Below are 18,053 nucleotides of genomic sequence, written 5' to 3'. Positions count from 1 at the left end.
AATAAGCTAATTAGCCCTCATGGGGTAGGCTGAACCAGACACTAAACCTATAGAGACCTGAGCTTTAGGGAAGGTGATCGGTGGCCACTAAAGTCCTATTCTGTATCTATGCAGAGATCATAAAAATAGTTTCTTTAAAATAAAGCTACTGTCTATTAAATAATCAACTAACCATAAAAAGTAACATTATCAGTTTAAGCTACATGTTTTTCAATAAGTATTTAAAACACAAATGGTAAAAATGCCCAAATGTGAAATAAAAACAACACATTTCATCATTAAAATGCGTGTTCTTGGGGCACCTGGGTGGCTCAGTCAGTTAAGTGTCTGCCTTCAGCTCAGGTCATGATCCCAAGGTCCTGGGATCGAGCCCCACATCCAGCCCCCTGCTCAGTGGGGAGCCTGCTTCTCCCTCTCCCTCTGCCTGCCACTCTGCCTACTTGTGCTCTCTCTCTCTATCCAATAAATAAATAAAATCTTAAAAAAAAAAAAGCATGTTCTTTATCCGACAGAGAGAAAAACAGACAAGACTGCCATCAGATTATTTGAAGCCTTCATGGATCATACAGGTTTCAAAGTTTCTTTAGTTTTAACTTTATTAATTTATATAACCTGCCCTTCCTTCTCTGCATATTCTACCAAAAGTTTTTCATTTTTAAACGTTCAGAGGGAGAGGCCCCAAAAGTGAAAAGGGTGGGCAACTGGAATCATTGTGTAGCTTACCAGGGATGGGGCAGTATATAATGCAAAGAGCACTAGACTGAGCGTTCAAGGGTGGGTGCTACTCCTGATACTGTTTCATCAAGCCACTGGTTTCCTAGACCCCAGGCTCTACACCTGCAAAATGAAGGGGCTCAGTGATCTCCAGAGCCCTTCTACCATGAACATTCTACGTTGTGCATTTCTGGGGAATGAGATAGTTAAAAAAAAAGAAGTTAAACTCACACTAGATACCCTGCCACAGGTTACAAAGGTAATTGAAACAGGTCTCAAATAAAATGCGCCCTACAGATTTTACTTACAAATATATGTCATCAACCTCCTCAGACCGCTACTTCCTGTACATCCTGTTAATACTGATTATCTGAAATCTGAGAGGCATTTTACGGTCAAAGAGCCTTTATCAATGATTGGGGCTTTAAATGGCGTACTTAGAGGAAAGATAAAAAGATAAAGAATAAAGTTAGATTTGTGCAAAAAAATGTATCTTTGGAAGCTCTATGAAAAAAATCGATACTGATAAGTGAGACCTATTTCACTTATCTGAGAAAATTTTAAGAGTCAACAAAGAAAGGGTCGCTAAGCTCTGTGTTAGGACTGTTTGCAGAATGGAGAAAAAATTTCTAATAATGATATAATACCTATAAAAAAGATTAACAGCAGTTCTCTACATACCCTCACCTGGCTTTACAATAACCTATGCATACTAAGAGTCACTGTCACCTCGCCATAGCCTCTCCCATGCCAGGCACCCAGGACAAGGTAACATCCATGGTGGAAACACAATACCTCCCTTCTCCTCCAATTGTCTCCCCAGAGGCCAAGAGAGCTAGATGTTTTGCCCCAGTATAGTCCCCATATCCACGAATGCAGGTATCTTAGAACTAGAAGCAGCCCTGTTCTATCCAAATTGATATGGAGGAGAGGACGCTTCCCCTTTGGGAAGAATTTCTATAATAATAATAATTCTCTAAAAATTGACACATAAACTGTAAAGCTAGCTTTATGGTTTTGAAAATGGTAGGCAATGTAGAATGTGGAAGAATGGTAGGTTTTGAAAATGGTAGGCAATGTAGAATTTTGGAATTGTCGATCAGAGTTCAAACATACTATTACTACCCTGCTCCCCATAACCCCCCCCAAAAAAAGACTGTAAGCTTTACCCTTGTTCTCTAGCATCTCTGCTACATAATAATAGCTCAACTACAAAACAACTCATTTTCTTCTCTGAGCCTCAGTTGGCACCCACCAGCATTTGATGGGGTGCTTTACGGAGGTTTACAAACAAAGCTTACCGATATTTGACGGGATGCTTTAAGGTGGTTACACACTAGATAATCTTAAAGATCCCTTTCACCTCTGACAGTCTATGATTCTAAGATAAATGAGCTTTCTGAGTTAACCCAGCCTCAGAACCCTATTTATAGCACTGTTTCTATGCAGAAGATTTGTACACATCTCAAACAACTAACTTAAAAATGAGCTTTGGGAACAAAATCCATCTGAAGTTGGGGCCTTCCTATATCTCATAAAATATTATCTACCATTTTCCTTTACATCCTTATTACTGCAGTAAATATATTATCAGGTCAAAAATATTACTTGGAGAAAAAGAACACATTACAATTAGAGTGATAAGGCGACAGGGGCACCTGGGTGGCTAAGTCAGTTAAGCAGCTGACTCTTGATTTTGGCTCAGGTCATGATCTCAGGGTCCTGAATCGAGCCCCTCTTCAGGCTCCATGCTGGGCATGGAGTCTGCTTAAGATTCTTCTCATTCTCTCCCTTTGCCCCTTCCCTTCTCTCTCTGCTAAATAAAGAAACCTTAAAAAAAAATGATAAGGCAATAAAATATTGCCTTTTCTTTACCACTAATAGAAGGATAATAGAATTCTACAGTCATCTTGGCATCTTAAACTTTTTTTTTTAAAGATTTTATTTATTTGAGAGAGAGAGAGAGAATGCACAAGCGGGGGGAGGGGCAGAAGGAGAAGCAGGCGCCCTGCTGAGCAGGGAGCCCAATGCGGGGCTCAATTCCAGGACTTGATCCCAGGACTCTGGGATCATGACCTGAGCTGAAGGCAGATGCTTAACTGACTGAGCCACCCAGGTGTCCCTGAAAATTTCTGATAAGAACAGGTCAAAGGCATTCCCCCTTCCCATTCCTCTTCTAGGTTTCTTCCTTCCTCTATTACTGCAATTCAATCAGCCCCATGAAGTAACTCCCGGGTATTCAAATCTGGGAGCTATACAAAACACAGCACTCCAGGCAGACAGAGTTGGACAGGGTGGCAGAAGACTTTAAGATGCCCCAATTATTCCCACCTCTTGGAATTCACACTTTGGTGTAATTCAATCCCCTTGACTTTGGGTGGGACTTGTGACTTGCTTCTAACAAGTAGAATATGGTAAAGGTGACAAGACATCACTTCTATAATTTTATACATGAAATTTAACTTCCATGTTGCTAGCAGACTCTACTGATGCTTTCCCTTGCTGGCTTTGAAGTAAGCCACCATATGCAGTGGCCCACATAGCATGCACTGAGGGTGGCCCCAGGCTTACACCCATAAAGAGCCAAGGCTCTTGAAAGACGGAGTGCTGCCAACTCTGTGAGCTTGGAAGGGGAACTCCCCAGCAGAGCCCTAATCCTGACCAACACCTTGATCGCAGTCCTGCAAGCGCTCTGAAGCAGGAGACCCAGCTAAGCCATACCCGTATTCCTGACCCACAGAAACTGTGAGATAGTAAATGTGTCCTCTTTTAAGCCACTAAGTTTATAGTAACATTGTTACCTAGCAAATGGTAATTATGACAGGCAGAAGAAACACACAACATAATTGGAGAAGAACTCCAAGGCAACCGAAAAACAAATTTGAGCTAGGAAAGTAATAAAAGATCACTATGGGATAAAGTCTGTTTTGAAATATTTCGTGAAGAGGTTAGGAGACCCACCTTAATTAAGTCTTTCAAGAATTCAGATTGGCAGAGAGGGCGAGGGGACAGTGCACAGGCAAAATGATTGTCTTGAACAATACTACTATACTGACAAACAGTGAGAAAGGACGGAATAGGCACAATGGGTCTAGATCATGGGAAGCCTAAAATGGCAGGTGTTGAGTGGGCTCACCTTTGATACTGTAGGCATTAACACTAAAGGAAAGGCTCTTGAGCAGGGAAATGACCATAAAAAGTGTTTGAAAGAACTTAATCCTATCATAGTATAAAGGATGGAGAAGATTAGAGATTAGAAGACCAAGAATAGATAGGCTAGCACAACAGTTGTGCTGAGGTCAACAAACATGTGAAGGAAAGATGCTCATGCTCACGAATAACCAAAGACGTGCAAATTAAAACTGTAAGAGACCATTTTTTGGCTAACTAAATGAGTAAAAAATAAAAACTAGTAATACTAGCAATCTCAGACATTGGTGGGAGTGTAAATGAAACAGACTTTATGGAAAGCCATATTCATCAGCAATTTTTATTAATAATCTTAAAATATAGGGTGCCTGGGTGATTCAGATGGTTAAGCGTCTGCCTTCGGCTCAGGTCATGATCCCAGGGCCCTGGGATCGAGTCCCGCATCGGGCTCCCTGCTGCTTGGGAGCCTGCTTCTCCCTCTGCTTCTCTCTCTCCGCCCCCCCCGCCTCTCATGAACAAATAAATAAAATATTTTTAAAAAATAATCTTAAAATATATATTAGTAATCTCTTTTTTTTTTTAAGATTTTATTTGACAGAGAGAGACAGTGAGAGAGGGAACACAAGCAGGGGGAGTGGGAGAGGGAGAAGCAGGCGCCCCGCGGAGCAGGGAGCCCGATGCAGGGCTCGATCCCAGGACCCTGGGATCATGGCCTGAGCCGAAGGCAGACGCTTAACGACTGAGCCACCCAGGCGCCCCTGTATTAGTAATCTTAATCTTATCCTCAAACTTGGTAATTCACTTCCTAGAAAATATTTTAAGAAAATAATTTTTTTACCCATTCAACAAACATTTGAGTGTCTACTACATTCCAAGTACTGAGGATACAGTACTGAAAAGAAACCTCACCTCTGCTCTCACAGAACTTAGAAGACACATTTAACAAATAATCACAAAATAAATAATTACACATATGATAGGAAACCATGAGAATATTTTTATTTACTTTCATTTATTTATTTTTTAATAAACTCAACACCCAACGTGGGGCTCGAACTCACAACCCCAAGATCAAGAGTCACATGCTTTACTAACTGAGCCACCCAGGCACCCCATGAGGAAGTATTTTTAAATACCTGACTTAAACTGTGAGATCAGAAAAGATCTTTCTGGGAAATAACACTTATAGTGAGGGCTGAGGGATGAGTAGAATTTAGCCACGTGAAGAACGGGAGAAATGTTTCTTTCTGACAGAGAAAACAATACTCATGAAAGCAAGAAAGAGTTAGTTGTATTCAAGATTTTAGAGGATTCATTTATTAACTTATTCAACAAATATGTACGGAGGTAGGTCCTAGTTAAGTATCAGGTACTAGGGACTGAGGATAAGAAATGGGAGAAAGTAGTGATCAAGGTCAAGTTGAAGTAGCAACAGACAAAACAGATAAAAAAAATTCTATAGCTATGGTAGGGCCTAGTATTCATAATGAAGACAAAGAGGTATCAGGAAATGAATGAAAAAGGAGGGAACGAATGCATTTGTCAGGAAAAAGAAAAAGATGGAGTGAAGGTAACAAACACGAGGACGCTATGCCTTCTTTCAAATCCAAACAGTATAGACTTACCTGAGAAAGTATGTTCAAAAATGTATTATTCATTAAAAATATATATATTCCATTTATAGATAGAAATACTTAGATGGGTCAGCACTGAAATGTTTACATGCAAAGAAGAAGAAGTAGAGATCCAAAATAAATAAACAGGGGCCCCTGGGTTGTACAGTCAGTTGAGTGTCTGGATTTTGGCTCAGGTCATGATCTCAGGGTTGTGAGATCGAGCCCCAGGTCAGGTTCCATGCTGGGCGTGGAGTCTGCTTAAGATTCTCTCTTACCGGGGTGCCTGGGTGGCTCAGTTGGTTAAGCGACTGCCTTCGGCTCAGGTCATGATCTCAGGGTCCTGGGATCGAACCCCGCATCGGGCTCCCTGCTCAGCAGGAAGCCTGCTTCTCCCTCTCCCACTCCCCCTGCTTGTGTTCCCTCTCTCACTGCCTCTCTCTCTCTGTCAAATAAATAAAATCTTAAAAAAAAAAAAAAAGATTCTCTCTTACCCTCTCCCTCTCAATAAAAAAACAAACAAACGGGGCGCCTGAGTGGCTCAGATGGTTGAGCATCTGCCTTCGGCTCCGGTCATGATCCCGGGGTCCTGGGATCGAGTCCCGCACTGGGCTCCCTGATCAGTGGGAAGCCTGCTTCTCCCTCTGCCTCTCTCTCTCTCTCTCTCTTTCTGTCTCTTATGAATAAATAAATAAAATCTTTAGTAAAAAAACAAACAAACGAACAAATAAACAAACATGCATACTTAAGGTATAGCTACACTTGGGAAACTATTTCCTCTAGAGCAATCCATGAATGGCTCCCAACTATGCTAAGCACTCAGGGAAAAGTAACCACTTTTTTTTGGAATAAGAAGCAGGCTCTCTTTGCAAGAGGCCAATATATATAAATATATATATAGCATATAGAACATATAGTATATAGAAAATAGAAGGATTTGAAATTAAGAAATGACCAAATGAACCTCCATAAGGTTAAGCGTAAAGAGTGACATCAACACAAACCTTATGGTGACAATATGCTTGGAACCATCAGCAAATTTATAAAGGGAGCCATAAACATGAGTATGACCTCATGTGAACAACAGACCTCTGGGAAGAGAGCACTTTTCCTCCTATCTCATCAATTACCTAAATGGTAATATTTTATGTTTGGTACATGTCACCAGCATTAAAGAGTCAAAACATATTTAACAGCATAGACAGTACTACAATAACAAAAGATGTGGAATTCTATACTATTTTTGCAACTTCTAGGAGTCTAAAATTATTTCTAAAGAAAAAGTTTAAATATATATCTATATAGATAAGCTGTCTTGTTATCAGAAATAACACAAGGCCTAAAAGTTGTGTTAATTCTATAAAGCAATCAAAAAAGGGATAAATGAAAATCCTCCAAATTACTTTCTATGAGTCCAATTTTCACTTCTGTCAAGGGATACAGGTGCTTATCAAGAGAAGAGCGCATGGTCTGTGTTTGATATTCCAATGACCAACCAGACTTTTGAGAAAATCACTTCAATCTCTCTAAACCTCTGCCACACCTACCCCACAGCATGGTTATCATATGCTTGCCAACTATGATATGCTACACAAATATTCACTATTATTATTTGAAATTTTATGTATTTGAAATGCATCATTCCTTCATTCAATGGGGGATTATCTCTGAGATATGACTGACTATTTGGATTTCTTCAAGTTTGTGAAATTATCAAATTAATCTTATACTTTCCAGAAAGGGCCCTGATTTAACAAACAAATTTAACTAATAATAAATATAGCTACTATGCAGCACCTGGGTGACTCAGTCATTGAGTGTCTGCCTTCGGCTCAGGTCATGATCCCGGGGTCCTGGGATCGAGCCCCGTGTCAGGCTCCCTGCTTGGCGGGGAGCCTGCTTCTCCCTCTCCCACTCCCCCTGCTTGTGCTCCCTCTCTCTCTCTCTCTGTGTCTCTCTCTGTCAAATAAATAAATAAAATCTTAAAAAAATAAAATAAAATAAATACAGCTACTATATCCTGAAAAATGCTTCTTAAGACAACTATAGCCTAAAAATAGCTTTCACTGCTTAGACTTTTCCTATAAAGTTCATTAACTGAATTGGGTAACCCATTACTTTAAAATTAGTTTGGTTAATTCTGAAGACCTGTTTTTATTTATTAAGCTTGTCTAATCAAGTATGATGGGGCATTAATATACAGTGTGGACAAATACACTGACATCATACCTAAGATATGTTTGATGACATTTTCCTCACAGACATTAAAAATGAAATAATAGCTCTTATTTTAAAAAAAGGCGATTAAGTCAGGAATTTCATAAAGTGCAAAAGATGAAGCTTGAGAACTCAAAACAAATTTTAAAGTCTGACGAAGAAAACATTATCTTTTATAAAACAGGAAGGAGCGCCTGGGTGGCTCAGTCGGTTAAGCGTCTGCCGTCAGCTCAGGTAATGATCCCAGGGTCCTGGGAACAAGCCCCGTATTGGGCTCCCAGCTCGGCAGGAAGCCTGCTTCTCCCTCTCCCACTCCCCCTGCTTATGTTCCCTCTCTCACTGTCTCTCTCTCTCTCTCTCTCTCTGTGTCAAACAAATAAATAAAAAAATCTTAAAAAAAAAAAAAACTGGAAATTGATGTGTACCGTACTTATAAATGATGCATCACAAAATGTTTCATTATACCTTTAATGTTTCAAAATCCATTATCATCCCTGTCTCCCATTAAGTACAATCTTAGGAAGAAAAAATAATTACATTATTTCCAGAATTAAACTTCGTGTACAACCTAAAGGCTAATGGGAAAAAAGAGTATAGGAATAACGCTCTCAAATCAAGCCTTTACTCATTAAAACCTCAAGATGGTGCATTTTAACTTGGCAGCTAATTTTATTTCCTGGAAAACGTATTTAGAGCAAAAACATTTAGAGCAAAAACAGGAATAATTCTAGTGGGCAGTTAAAAAAAAAAAACCACCAACAGAAGTCATACAAAAATAATATCTTACTGAATATTATTTTTATAATAGTAAGAAAAGCAGGATTTTCTACCCCCCTTCAAAGTTTCCATAGCGTTCATTCAGCCAACAGTCTACTCACTTCCGATGGGTGTGGTCCATGCCACTGTTTGGTATTGCTTCCAACTTTGCATTTTTCTGCCCACAGATATTTCCATAGCTGTCGTATCCTGACACTAGTCTCGCTGCTGCACCTGTTGCTACTGAAAAGCCACAAATAAATCCCTAGAAAAAAAAAACAGAAAAAACATACAAATAAACCAGTTCAATAGCAACAGTCACTACTTGATACGATAATGAGCTTCTTTTGTCCGTTGAAGGGAACAAAGAGCTATCTTTCCTTATTGCAAACACTATTCTACTGTTTTCCTGGGATTTCACAGAAGCATCACAGAGAAGTCCACAGGGAAACACTATTTACTACTATAAACAAAACAAATCTCAAGCTTTTACATCATAAGATCGTCTATGCATTTTATAATAATAATAGCAGCTTCTCTGTATTGACCATCTGCGCTGTGCCGGGCTCCTACCAGGTGCTTACCAGACATTATCGATAATCCTCAGGATGGGGAAACTGAGACCCCGAGGGGTTCAATAAGTTGCCCAACGCCCTAGAAGCTAGTAAAGATCAGAGCATAAAATCAAACGCAGCTTGTTTCATTCTTTACTTTTATTTGGTTGTAAAGGAATTCTGTTAAATGGACAACAGCAACAGATGAAAGAAAAAAATTCAAAGAAGAATAGGTGTGTGGGTTTTGAATTATTATCACTTCGGTGCACCCAACACTTCTGTATCCTTCCTGCAATAAAGCTGCATACAAGCCAAAGAATTACGCCAAAACACCACCATGCTTTTGATACTGCAGACTCAAGGAGAGTGAGGCCCTGGGTCTGTGTGCCACAAAGGTCACTTCATTTCATGGGAATAGGCTTCATCACAGTGCCAAAGGCAAATAAATGGTAGATGCTTGGGGACTGCTTCGCGCCTCCTGAGTCAAGTACGCACTGACCAAGGCAAAGCAGTAACAACCTATACTCACTGCAGGCTAGTAGGCATAAGAATAGAATTAAGGTCAATCACTACTGATAAACTGAACTGGGCGGGAAGACTGGGGTTAGAAAACTTTGCAACATGGTCATTAAAAGGGTGAGTTTTTATTATCCTTATTGAAGTGGCCAATGAAGGCAGAGATTATCACTGTTTAATGTATCCTAGCCAAGTCTCATGAGTAGGACGTACATAAGCAACTCAGCTAGATCTCAGGCCCACAGTGCTCAGTACTTACTGCAGTTCCTCAGGAGAGTATTTCCCTCTTAAACATACTTTCCTAAAAAAGCAAACAAACTCTTTTTTCTAAATAACCCCTCTAGTTTTATCTTGCAGGTAAGGAAAGTGAGGTGGGGGAAGAGGGAAGTAGAGAGTGTGGCTCTAGGTAGTAGAAACTGCTTGAAACTACAGTTTATAAGCAAGTCCACTCCAGAGTGGACACTATCTCTGATCTGCTACTCTCGTGCCTTCTGATCCTTGCCAGGTTACTTTAACTCTCTGTGCCTCAATTTACTCACCTGTAAAATGGACATAGTGGGTGCGTAGTTCATAAGACTGCTGTATGGATTAAATGAAATAATCCAGTAAAGTGGGAAGAATCCTGCTCAGCACATAGTGTAAGAGCTCAATAAATATTAGCTACTATTGTTGTTAGAAATGAGAACATGTAAAGGAAAAGACCATAGGTTTGGGGGTCAGATAAAGTCAATGGAATACTGATGACTCTATTTTCTACTTGTGCAACACTGGACAAACCTGCTTAATGCTCTGTGCTTCAGTTTTCCTGTCTATAAATTGAGGCTAAAACCACTTACCACAAAGGCTACTGTGAGAATTACGTGAAATAATGCATGTAAGTGTCTGTTTCCATAAAAACGTTAGTACCCTTCTGCCTCAAAGCAACAGCTAACTGCTTGCACTAGGATTAGGCAGAGGCTGGTCCGGACTCACCCATTCACCCTTGCCTTCTGCCCCCTCCTTCTCTCCTGACTCCTCCATGGAAAATGCAAGACAGTGTAACACTGTCATACACACGTGCAAACCAGTATGCCATTTTAAACATATCGCTGAACCTCAAATTAGGAAATCCTACAATGAACAAAAACTGGAAGTGGAGGTAAACGTTAGGAGGTTTAATGGCTAACCTTTCCAATACAGTTCTTTAACAAGAAGAATCAGAGAATAACAGAAAGGGAACCCAGAGAGATCTGGATTTAAACCCTCACTCTACCACTTACTACCTATGTGACTTTGATCCAATTACCGACTTAAGAGTGTTTCTTCCTCATCCCTCACAATTTCACAGCCTAATGACGAGGACTAAATGAAATAATGCCCCTCTAACCCCTAGCTGGTCTGGTACATGGCTGGTGATAAGAAACAGGAGCTGTTGGTGGGAAATTTGAAGGATAAAGCCAGCCTCAAGAAGTTGACACCAGTAACTGGGGACTAACCAAAAACTCCTTCAGTTCTCTCCTGTAGAACAAAAATTTCTAGGGGGAAAATGAGCAATATTGTCAGTAATTGTGTCACTACATAGAAACATTCAGACCACAATTACAATCTTCTTTCACTACTAGTCTAAAATAGCAAAGCCTTTGCATAATTAAAAGGTTATGTTCTTCTTTCACTTTTTATAGAAATGTTCTTCTTATGTTTGATAAGTACTTTGTGTTACAGATTCCTTTAAATGGCTTCTGATTTCCCTTTCTATTTTTAACAGTACTGTTGGACATGTTCGTTTGGGTTTTTTTTTTTTTTTAATCATAAGCACCTCACATCCCTCTGGGATGTAGACAGAGGATAAATTATAAACATTACATATATGTGGTAAAATGGGACACTGACATATTTTCACACAGACCATTTAAACTTCTTAGTAGCTTCCAAAGGCATTAGAGAAGAGAGGGTGAGAAGCTGCAGGGGAGAAAGGAAGGAGAATAAGTAAGCTAATAAGATAGGAAGAAACCATGACTGCTATCCCAGGGACTTCCCATATGGTACAAGTACTGACAATGGGGAACTAGGCCAAATATAATTAAAAATACAATTGCCTTTAAAACACACACACACACACACATTCTGAAATCCAAATGCGGGAAGCAATATAGTTTCAGATGAGAAAAAAATGTAGTACATGAAATTAAAATAGGATGCAAGAAACTTTACAGAATGCACTCAATAATTTAATGGCTCTAAGCGGGGAGAGGAAGACGCATTCAAGAGAAGGAAATCATATTAATGAGGTAAATGATAAGGGGGATGAGGAAAGCTTTTATATGCCTATAGTAGAGAGCAATCACTGCAGAGAAAGTAAGCCTGTTACTAAGGAAGAGAACCACTGCTAAAATCTTAAAAGGACTGAGTTACTGAAGTCCTTGCAGAACTGCTCTTTTGAGACGGGAGGAGCAGACAAATCTAATCACAAAGAGGAGGTGACTCAAATCAGACCAAGGCATACACTGGCGGATCCCAAGCTGGATCTGGCAAACTAGGAAGTATCCATTGCCTAAGTGGGAAAAAGGCAATTTGCTAATTAACAAACTGTGCTTACTCGTTCAACGCAAGAAGGAGGATTTGCTTAGTTTCATTCACTATTAGTCAAAGGAAGGGACATATTTTATTTCACAAGCATGTTTGAATTTCAAACCTGGAGACTTAACATGCAGCTGAGCAAGGCAGAAGGCCTTAGTTTTGGCTTTGGGGGTGGAAAAAAAACAGTCAACAAAAACGTGTGTGGCAGGTGGGGCTAAAATATGAATATGGCAAAATGTTTCAAAATAGAAAGATGGGCAAAAAAAAAAAAAAAAAAAAAGACTTACACTTAGAGCTCTCTCCCAGGGATTAAAAAAAATATGCCCAGACTCTTTTTTCCTCAAATACTACTTCCTCTAGCTCTATACCTAATCCTATACCTCTATCCCTAAACTCAACCAAAGCTTGCATTCAATCTCGTAATAACTAATTTGTCAAACCTTGAAGTAACATTTGGCTTCTGTTTCTCCTCTTCTTAGAACCCTGAGACATGAAAGGCTATTAGGACCCAGCAGACAGGATAAGAATGTCTGATGCAGAGCTAATATTTATACAAACAAACAAAAAATTTAAAAATTTTCCCCAATCTGCCAGATTTCTTTAAAGTTTAATAGGATGTATTACTCTAAGAAAGAAGAAAGAAGCAATAAGCAAAAATGACTGGAAGTCTCGAAGATGCCTCTCAATAAGCATTTACGGAGCATCATCAAACCCAAGATGTCATGCAGGGTATGAAAGGGTTATAAGACATAAAGTTTACCCTGAAAGAACTGAAATGTTCTCAAAAGATTAGAAAATAATGAGGTGTGAGAAAGCAAGATCAGAGAGGCTCAGTTGCATGAGCAGCTTGAACAATGCAAAGAAGAAATAAAACACACGGACAAGGAATGCTAGGAACTGAACCCGGCTCTGCCGCAAATACTCCTTATGATCGTGGGGAAGTCACTTTAAATTCTGAGCCTCAGTTTCCTTACCTGTCACAAGGCTTGAACTAGATTAATCTCTAAAGCCCTTTCCTCTTCCCAAATTTTATGATCCTAAGGGAAAGTAGACAGAGAGTAAAATGTTTCAGACTACACTTGCAGGAAGAAGGATAAACCCATTTAGTCCAGCACAGTGACCAAGAATACAAAAACAAGAGTGGATTAAAAGTAAATTAATTCAAACTATTTAAAAATAGTTAAAATGGCAAATTTTATGTTATATATATTTTACCATAATTTTTTTTTTAAAAGGAAAAAAACAAAGGATTTAACAGAAAGTAGGTAGGTATTTGGATCAGGTAACCTCAGGGTAATTTTTGGCGTGCTCTTCTTCCTATTCTAGGATCCTGCCAGAGCTCAGACCATCACACAGAGGGGACTAAATACTGCAGTGAGTCTTTGAGTCTTTCACTTTGTGCTGCATGCTCAAGAACAGTTAATGAGGTAGAAACACTATGCTCTGGGAAATATACTAAGGCTATAAAATAAAAAAGGTCCTTGAAGCAGTCTGAAGGGACAACGTATTCAGTGTCATCTCCTACTCCCGGCTCTAGTCCAGATCATTCTCCAAAACTCCCAACTCTGCATTTCCCACTGCTATCTTTACCCACACCCTACTTCTCCCAAACTCATCTTCTCATTCCACATTTCCTCAAGCCACTTCCCTTTCCTGCATCTACCCTGTCTGCCTTTGTATATCATTCCTTACCAGGCCGCACATGTAAGGTACAGAGTGAGCGGACTCCTCAGTCTCCCCGCTCCACACTTCTGGCCATGATTCTCGCTTCCTAACTGCACCGGAGGAAGCAAGGATGCTAACCTGTTTGCTCAGAATCTGAACTACTGATGAGACCACATTTTCCTGGCAGGTGAGGTTACTGTGTCCATGTTCTAAACAACAACTTTCCTATTGTTCCCAATTCCAGGCAACAAAGGAGGGACTACCTCTTGAGGACTTGCCTTCTAGACCTCTTCTCTTCCCGGCCCAATCCTGCCACTGTGTAACCTAGACAAGTTATTGAACATAGCCCTGTGCCTCTGTATTCTTATCTGTAAAATGAGAATGATGTTAACAGTAACATCAACTTCATTGTATAGCTGTGAAATTTAAACGTTTCCGTGTCACATGCAGGACAGTCTTGAGTCCAGAGTAAGCAGCGCTCAGTATCAGGGGTACGTTGTAGGGCGTCACCACTGTCCATGGTGAGCACTCCTATTAGGGCCAAGCAGTCACCTCTTTCCTGCCTTTCTGTGGTAAGCTGATCTGGGCAGAGAGGGTCCAGATGGATCTCTTCTCTCTTCTCACTCATACCTCTCTTTCCCCGAGACAGAATGAAGTCACACTGCCCAACATGGGAAGGACGTTCAGGCCACATGGCCTAAGCTTCATTCTCTAAGTCGTTTTTACCAAGGAGCTCTTTACTGGATATAATCAGGTGACTGTCTGGCTAATATAGTGCTTTGTTGATCCATCTCATTCTTGTTCCTTCATGTATACAGAAATTGTGGTTTAGAACCTACAAGCTGCAGTCAGAGTTGACCTGAAAAACCCTACCCTGAACCCTTCATACAAGAACCTCTTAGTTAGGGCGCCTGGGTGGCTCAGTCATTAAGCGTCTGCCTTCGGCTCAGGTCGTGATCCCAAGGTCCTGGGATCGAGTCCCACATTGGGCTCCCTGCTCCGCGGGAAGCCTGCTTCTCCCTCTCCCACTCCCCCTGCTTGTGTTCCTGCTCTCGCTGTGTCTCTCTGTCAAAAAAAAAAAAAAAAAAAGTACCTCTTAGTTATCCTTACTCTGCCTCGCTGTTGTCCTCAACGTTGATGATACTCCCTCCTCTCCTTTATCACTACCTTACTTCAGGTTTTCCACAGGTTACTGGACTATTCGGTCAGCCTCCATAGAGGTCCCTCTTCATAAGGTTTTATAAGCCATCTGTAACACTGGCTACCAGGGCCATCTTTCTAATAAGCCTGGTCACATCATTTCTTGCTCACAATCCTTCAGTGGTTGGGGCACCTGGGCGGCTCAGTCGGTTAAGCGTCCGACTCTTGATTTCCTCTCAGGTCATGATCTCAGGGTTGTGAGATTAAGCTCCATGTTAGGCTCCTTGCTGGGTGTGGAGCCTGCTTAAGATTCTCTTTCCCTCCCCCCCTTTGCCCCTCCCCCATTCTTCCTCTTCTAGAAAGAAAGAGAAAGAAAGAAAGAAAGAAAAAAAGAAAAAAGAATAGAAAACTCTTCAGTGGTTTACTGGCACCTAAAACAGTAGTCTCAACCCTGACTGAACATTGGAAACAGAGATTAAGTCAGAATCAGAGGAGGAACCCGGGAAAGAGTATTTTTAAATCCCAGCTGATTCTGATATGTAATCAACTAGTCCAGTAGAACAACTTGACTGCTACTTTAATGGAAAACAGAAATTTAGAAGTACAATGCTACATGCAATTTTTTTTAGAACAGTAAATGTATGTCCAATAATTTCAGAATATTGATAAAAGTTCAAATGTGGAAGATGACAGCTCTCAAGAAGGCTGTCAGCAATTTGCTTTGAAAAATACCCTAAGTTCTAGACAAGGCAAGCATGGAAAAACCTGGAACGTAAGGGAGGAAACAGAAGTACAAATATTTATGAAGAGGTGAACATGAGTAAATAAAAAGATATAATGCTAGAGATGAATGAAATAAGACAAGATCTTACAATTTTTATTTCAAAGCATAGATATCAAGGAATGAGCAAAGAACTGCAAGTAAGGACAGTGAATAAAGATTTAGCTTGACTATTTGGCCATGAGATGACAGAAAGAAGCAGACACCTGGCCACTAGGTTAAAAGAGTATTCCAGTTCCTATTCTACCTTTGCCACATATTACCAGTATTCTATTCTTAGACAAGCTAATATTTACCCTTGTTACACTTTGTTTGTAAGCTGGGGAGAAAACCTATTTCATAAGGTAACTGGGAGAATTTAATGAGATGAATACAAACAAAAGCATCAAGCATAGGATAATGCTCAACAAACGTGAGATGAATGTTTCTCTGAAACATACCTCAGAATGAAATCCTAAAGAAAAAAACTTTTAAAAACCATACAAAACAAATACACAGAAGACAAAAAACTTTGCTCTACTGCTGTGTCCGTATGGTAGGCAACAGAACTTGGAAATTCCTCCAGTTTCCACATGGCAAAATGTGAGGTCAACTCAACTCCACAAGGGTAATCCATTTAAAAAAAAAATTCTAAAACAAATACCACTATGCCTATATTTAAAAGTACACACAGTGGGTCTTAATTGCCATGGCACTGAAATCAACATTATATTAATTACCATTGCATTAAAATGTGTCAGTAAACAAATAGCTCCTTATTCTAAGTTACTCCTAAATCAGCCTATCAACATTAATGACTGCACTTTCCTGAGCTATTTTATCACAGAAAATCAAAAGCACCTGGAATGGCAGGTACATGTTTTTATAAACATAATTTTGAAAGGTCAGCTGCCGTCTGTCTCCAGGATAATTCAGGGAGTAGGGAGAGGTTGTGCTAATTCTGTTAGCAAAAAAATCTTTCCCACACTTGGCACACATACCGCATTTCAGAAGCTACTCCATTAAACTAAGTAGACTCTTCAACAACATCTTCAAAGTCCTAAGTGAGGAAATGGGTATTCTGATGTTTTCTAAATATCTTAGGTTTCATGAAACTGAGCTGTCCTTATCTTTAAAATGAATACTCCTCATTTTATTTGATTTATGATATCTCTTTAAAGTCGGCTGCTTTCTTTTCCTTTCTTCAGGTACATAACCGGTAGGGACCATGACAAACTGCAATTATGCCTATTCGTCAGGATTAGGGTGGTTCTGTGGTTTGCAAATGGCATTTGAGAGGTGTGCAGTTGCAGAGGACATAGAGTAAGATTAGCCTTAAAGAAGCCCTACAAGAGGTATGGGGCTTAAAAACACCCATACATTTGTGAAAAAAGGCTGCTAGAGGTAGTGTATTTGTGTTTTGGTTGTGAAGACTAAGAAAGAGAGCATAATACCCATCTGCACAGTCCCCTTGAGGAAGCGGAAAGGAGCGGGCAGAAGAGAGTACCAGCCTGGAAATGAGGAGAGCAGGTCTGTGACCAGCTCTCCCATGAACTAACAGTGTGGCCTTGGCATGGTCATTTCCATCTCTGGGTTGGATGCTTTTCATATGTAGAATGAGGGGGATGAACCAGGGGAGGATTTCCAAGCCCATTCTGACTCTGGCTCTCAACATCACCGAGCTTTAAAAGCACTGTTGTCATCCTTTCCCCCACCCCTCAGCCCAGCACACCAGCAGTGGCTCTAAAGTTCCTGAAGCCTGCGCCAGAAATCCTGCAGGACAGGGTGGGGACGCAGTTTGAAAAAGCAACCCACCCCCACCCCTACCGACACTGCACCAGGGGCTCTGCTCCTTCATCCTCTACACCCAGTGGAAAATCACCAAGTCCCTGATCTCCGATGGAAAGATGCCACTCTTTAGAGCAGACACAGTGTGGTTGGGGGTGGGGGTGGGGTGGGGTGGGGTGGGGAGAGGCTAGTATAGGCAGAAGGAGGGAGCAACCAGCCTCCCCTGGAGGAAGAACTAAAAGATGTCAGATTTGGAAACACTGTAGACATCCTCTAGCACAAACTCTAATTGTATATAAAGGAACACCAAATCCCCCCGGAGAACACTGGTGCAAAAATAACCATCAGGTTTGTGGGACTGGGTTGGATACATGCTCAGGACTTGGGTCAGTGCTCCGCTCAACACTCCATCAATATCACAATTCAAAGACATTCATGTCGAATGGTCTGGCTTTCTTAAATGATCTAGGACAAGAGACAGAATTCCAATGCTCTTAATTTTATCTCATGTATCAAGGGGTACCAAATACCAATGAAGTGCACGGTACAAAAATAACCAGCTTTGATGGTCTCCTAGGACCTCCAGTTAGAAGCACTTCAGGAGGGGTTAAATATAAATAAATA

The 18,053-nt window shown here is 40.4% G+C and overlaps 1 protein-coding gene across 4 annotated transcripts in view; it reads right to left on the bottom strand.

Moving 5' to 3' along the window:
- SLC44A1 (solute carrier family 44 member 1) overlaps positions 1 to 18,053 on the bottom strand; it is a 196,183-nt gene that overhangs the window by 123,941 nt on the left and 54,189 nt on the right. For 3 of the 4 annotated variants that reach the window (XM_028108788.2, XM_028108787.2, XM_028108786.2), the window contains exon 3: positions 8,573 to 8,715. The exons of the other annotated variant lie outside the window; for it this stretch is intronic. In XM_028108788.2, the coding sequence (XP_027964589.1) occupies positions 8,573 to 8,715 (143 nt within the window). The remainder of the gene's footprint in view (positions 1 to 8,572; positions 8,716 to 18,053) is intronic. 4 annotated transcript variants of the gene reach the window in all.

Source organism: Eumetopias jubatus, unplaced genomic scaffold (genome assembly GCF_037043125.1).
Source record: "Eumetopias jubatus isolate StellerSeaLion01/CBP00866 unplaced genomic scaffold, mEumJub1_p1.0 scaffold_15, whole genome shotgun sequence".
Classification (NCBI taxonomy): Eukaryota; Metazoa; Chordata; class Mammalia; order Carnivora; family Otariidae; genus Eumetopias; species Eumetopias jubatus.
This window is presented reverse-complemented; position numbering and strand designations above follow the sequence as displayed.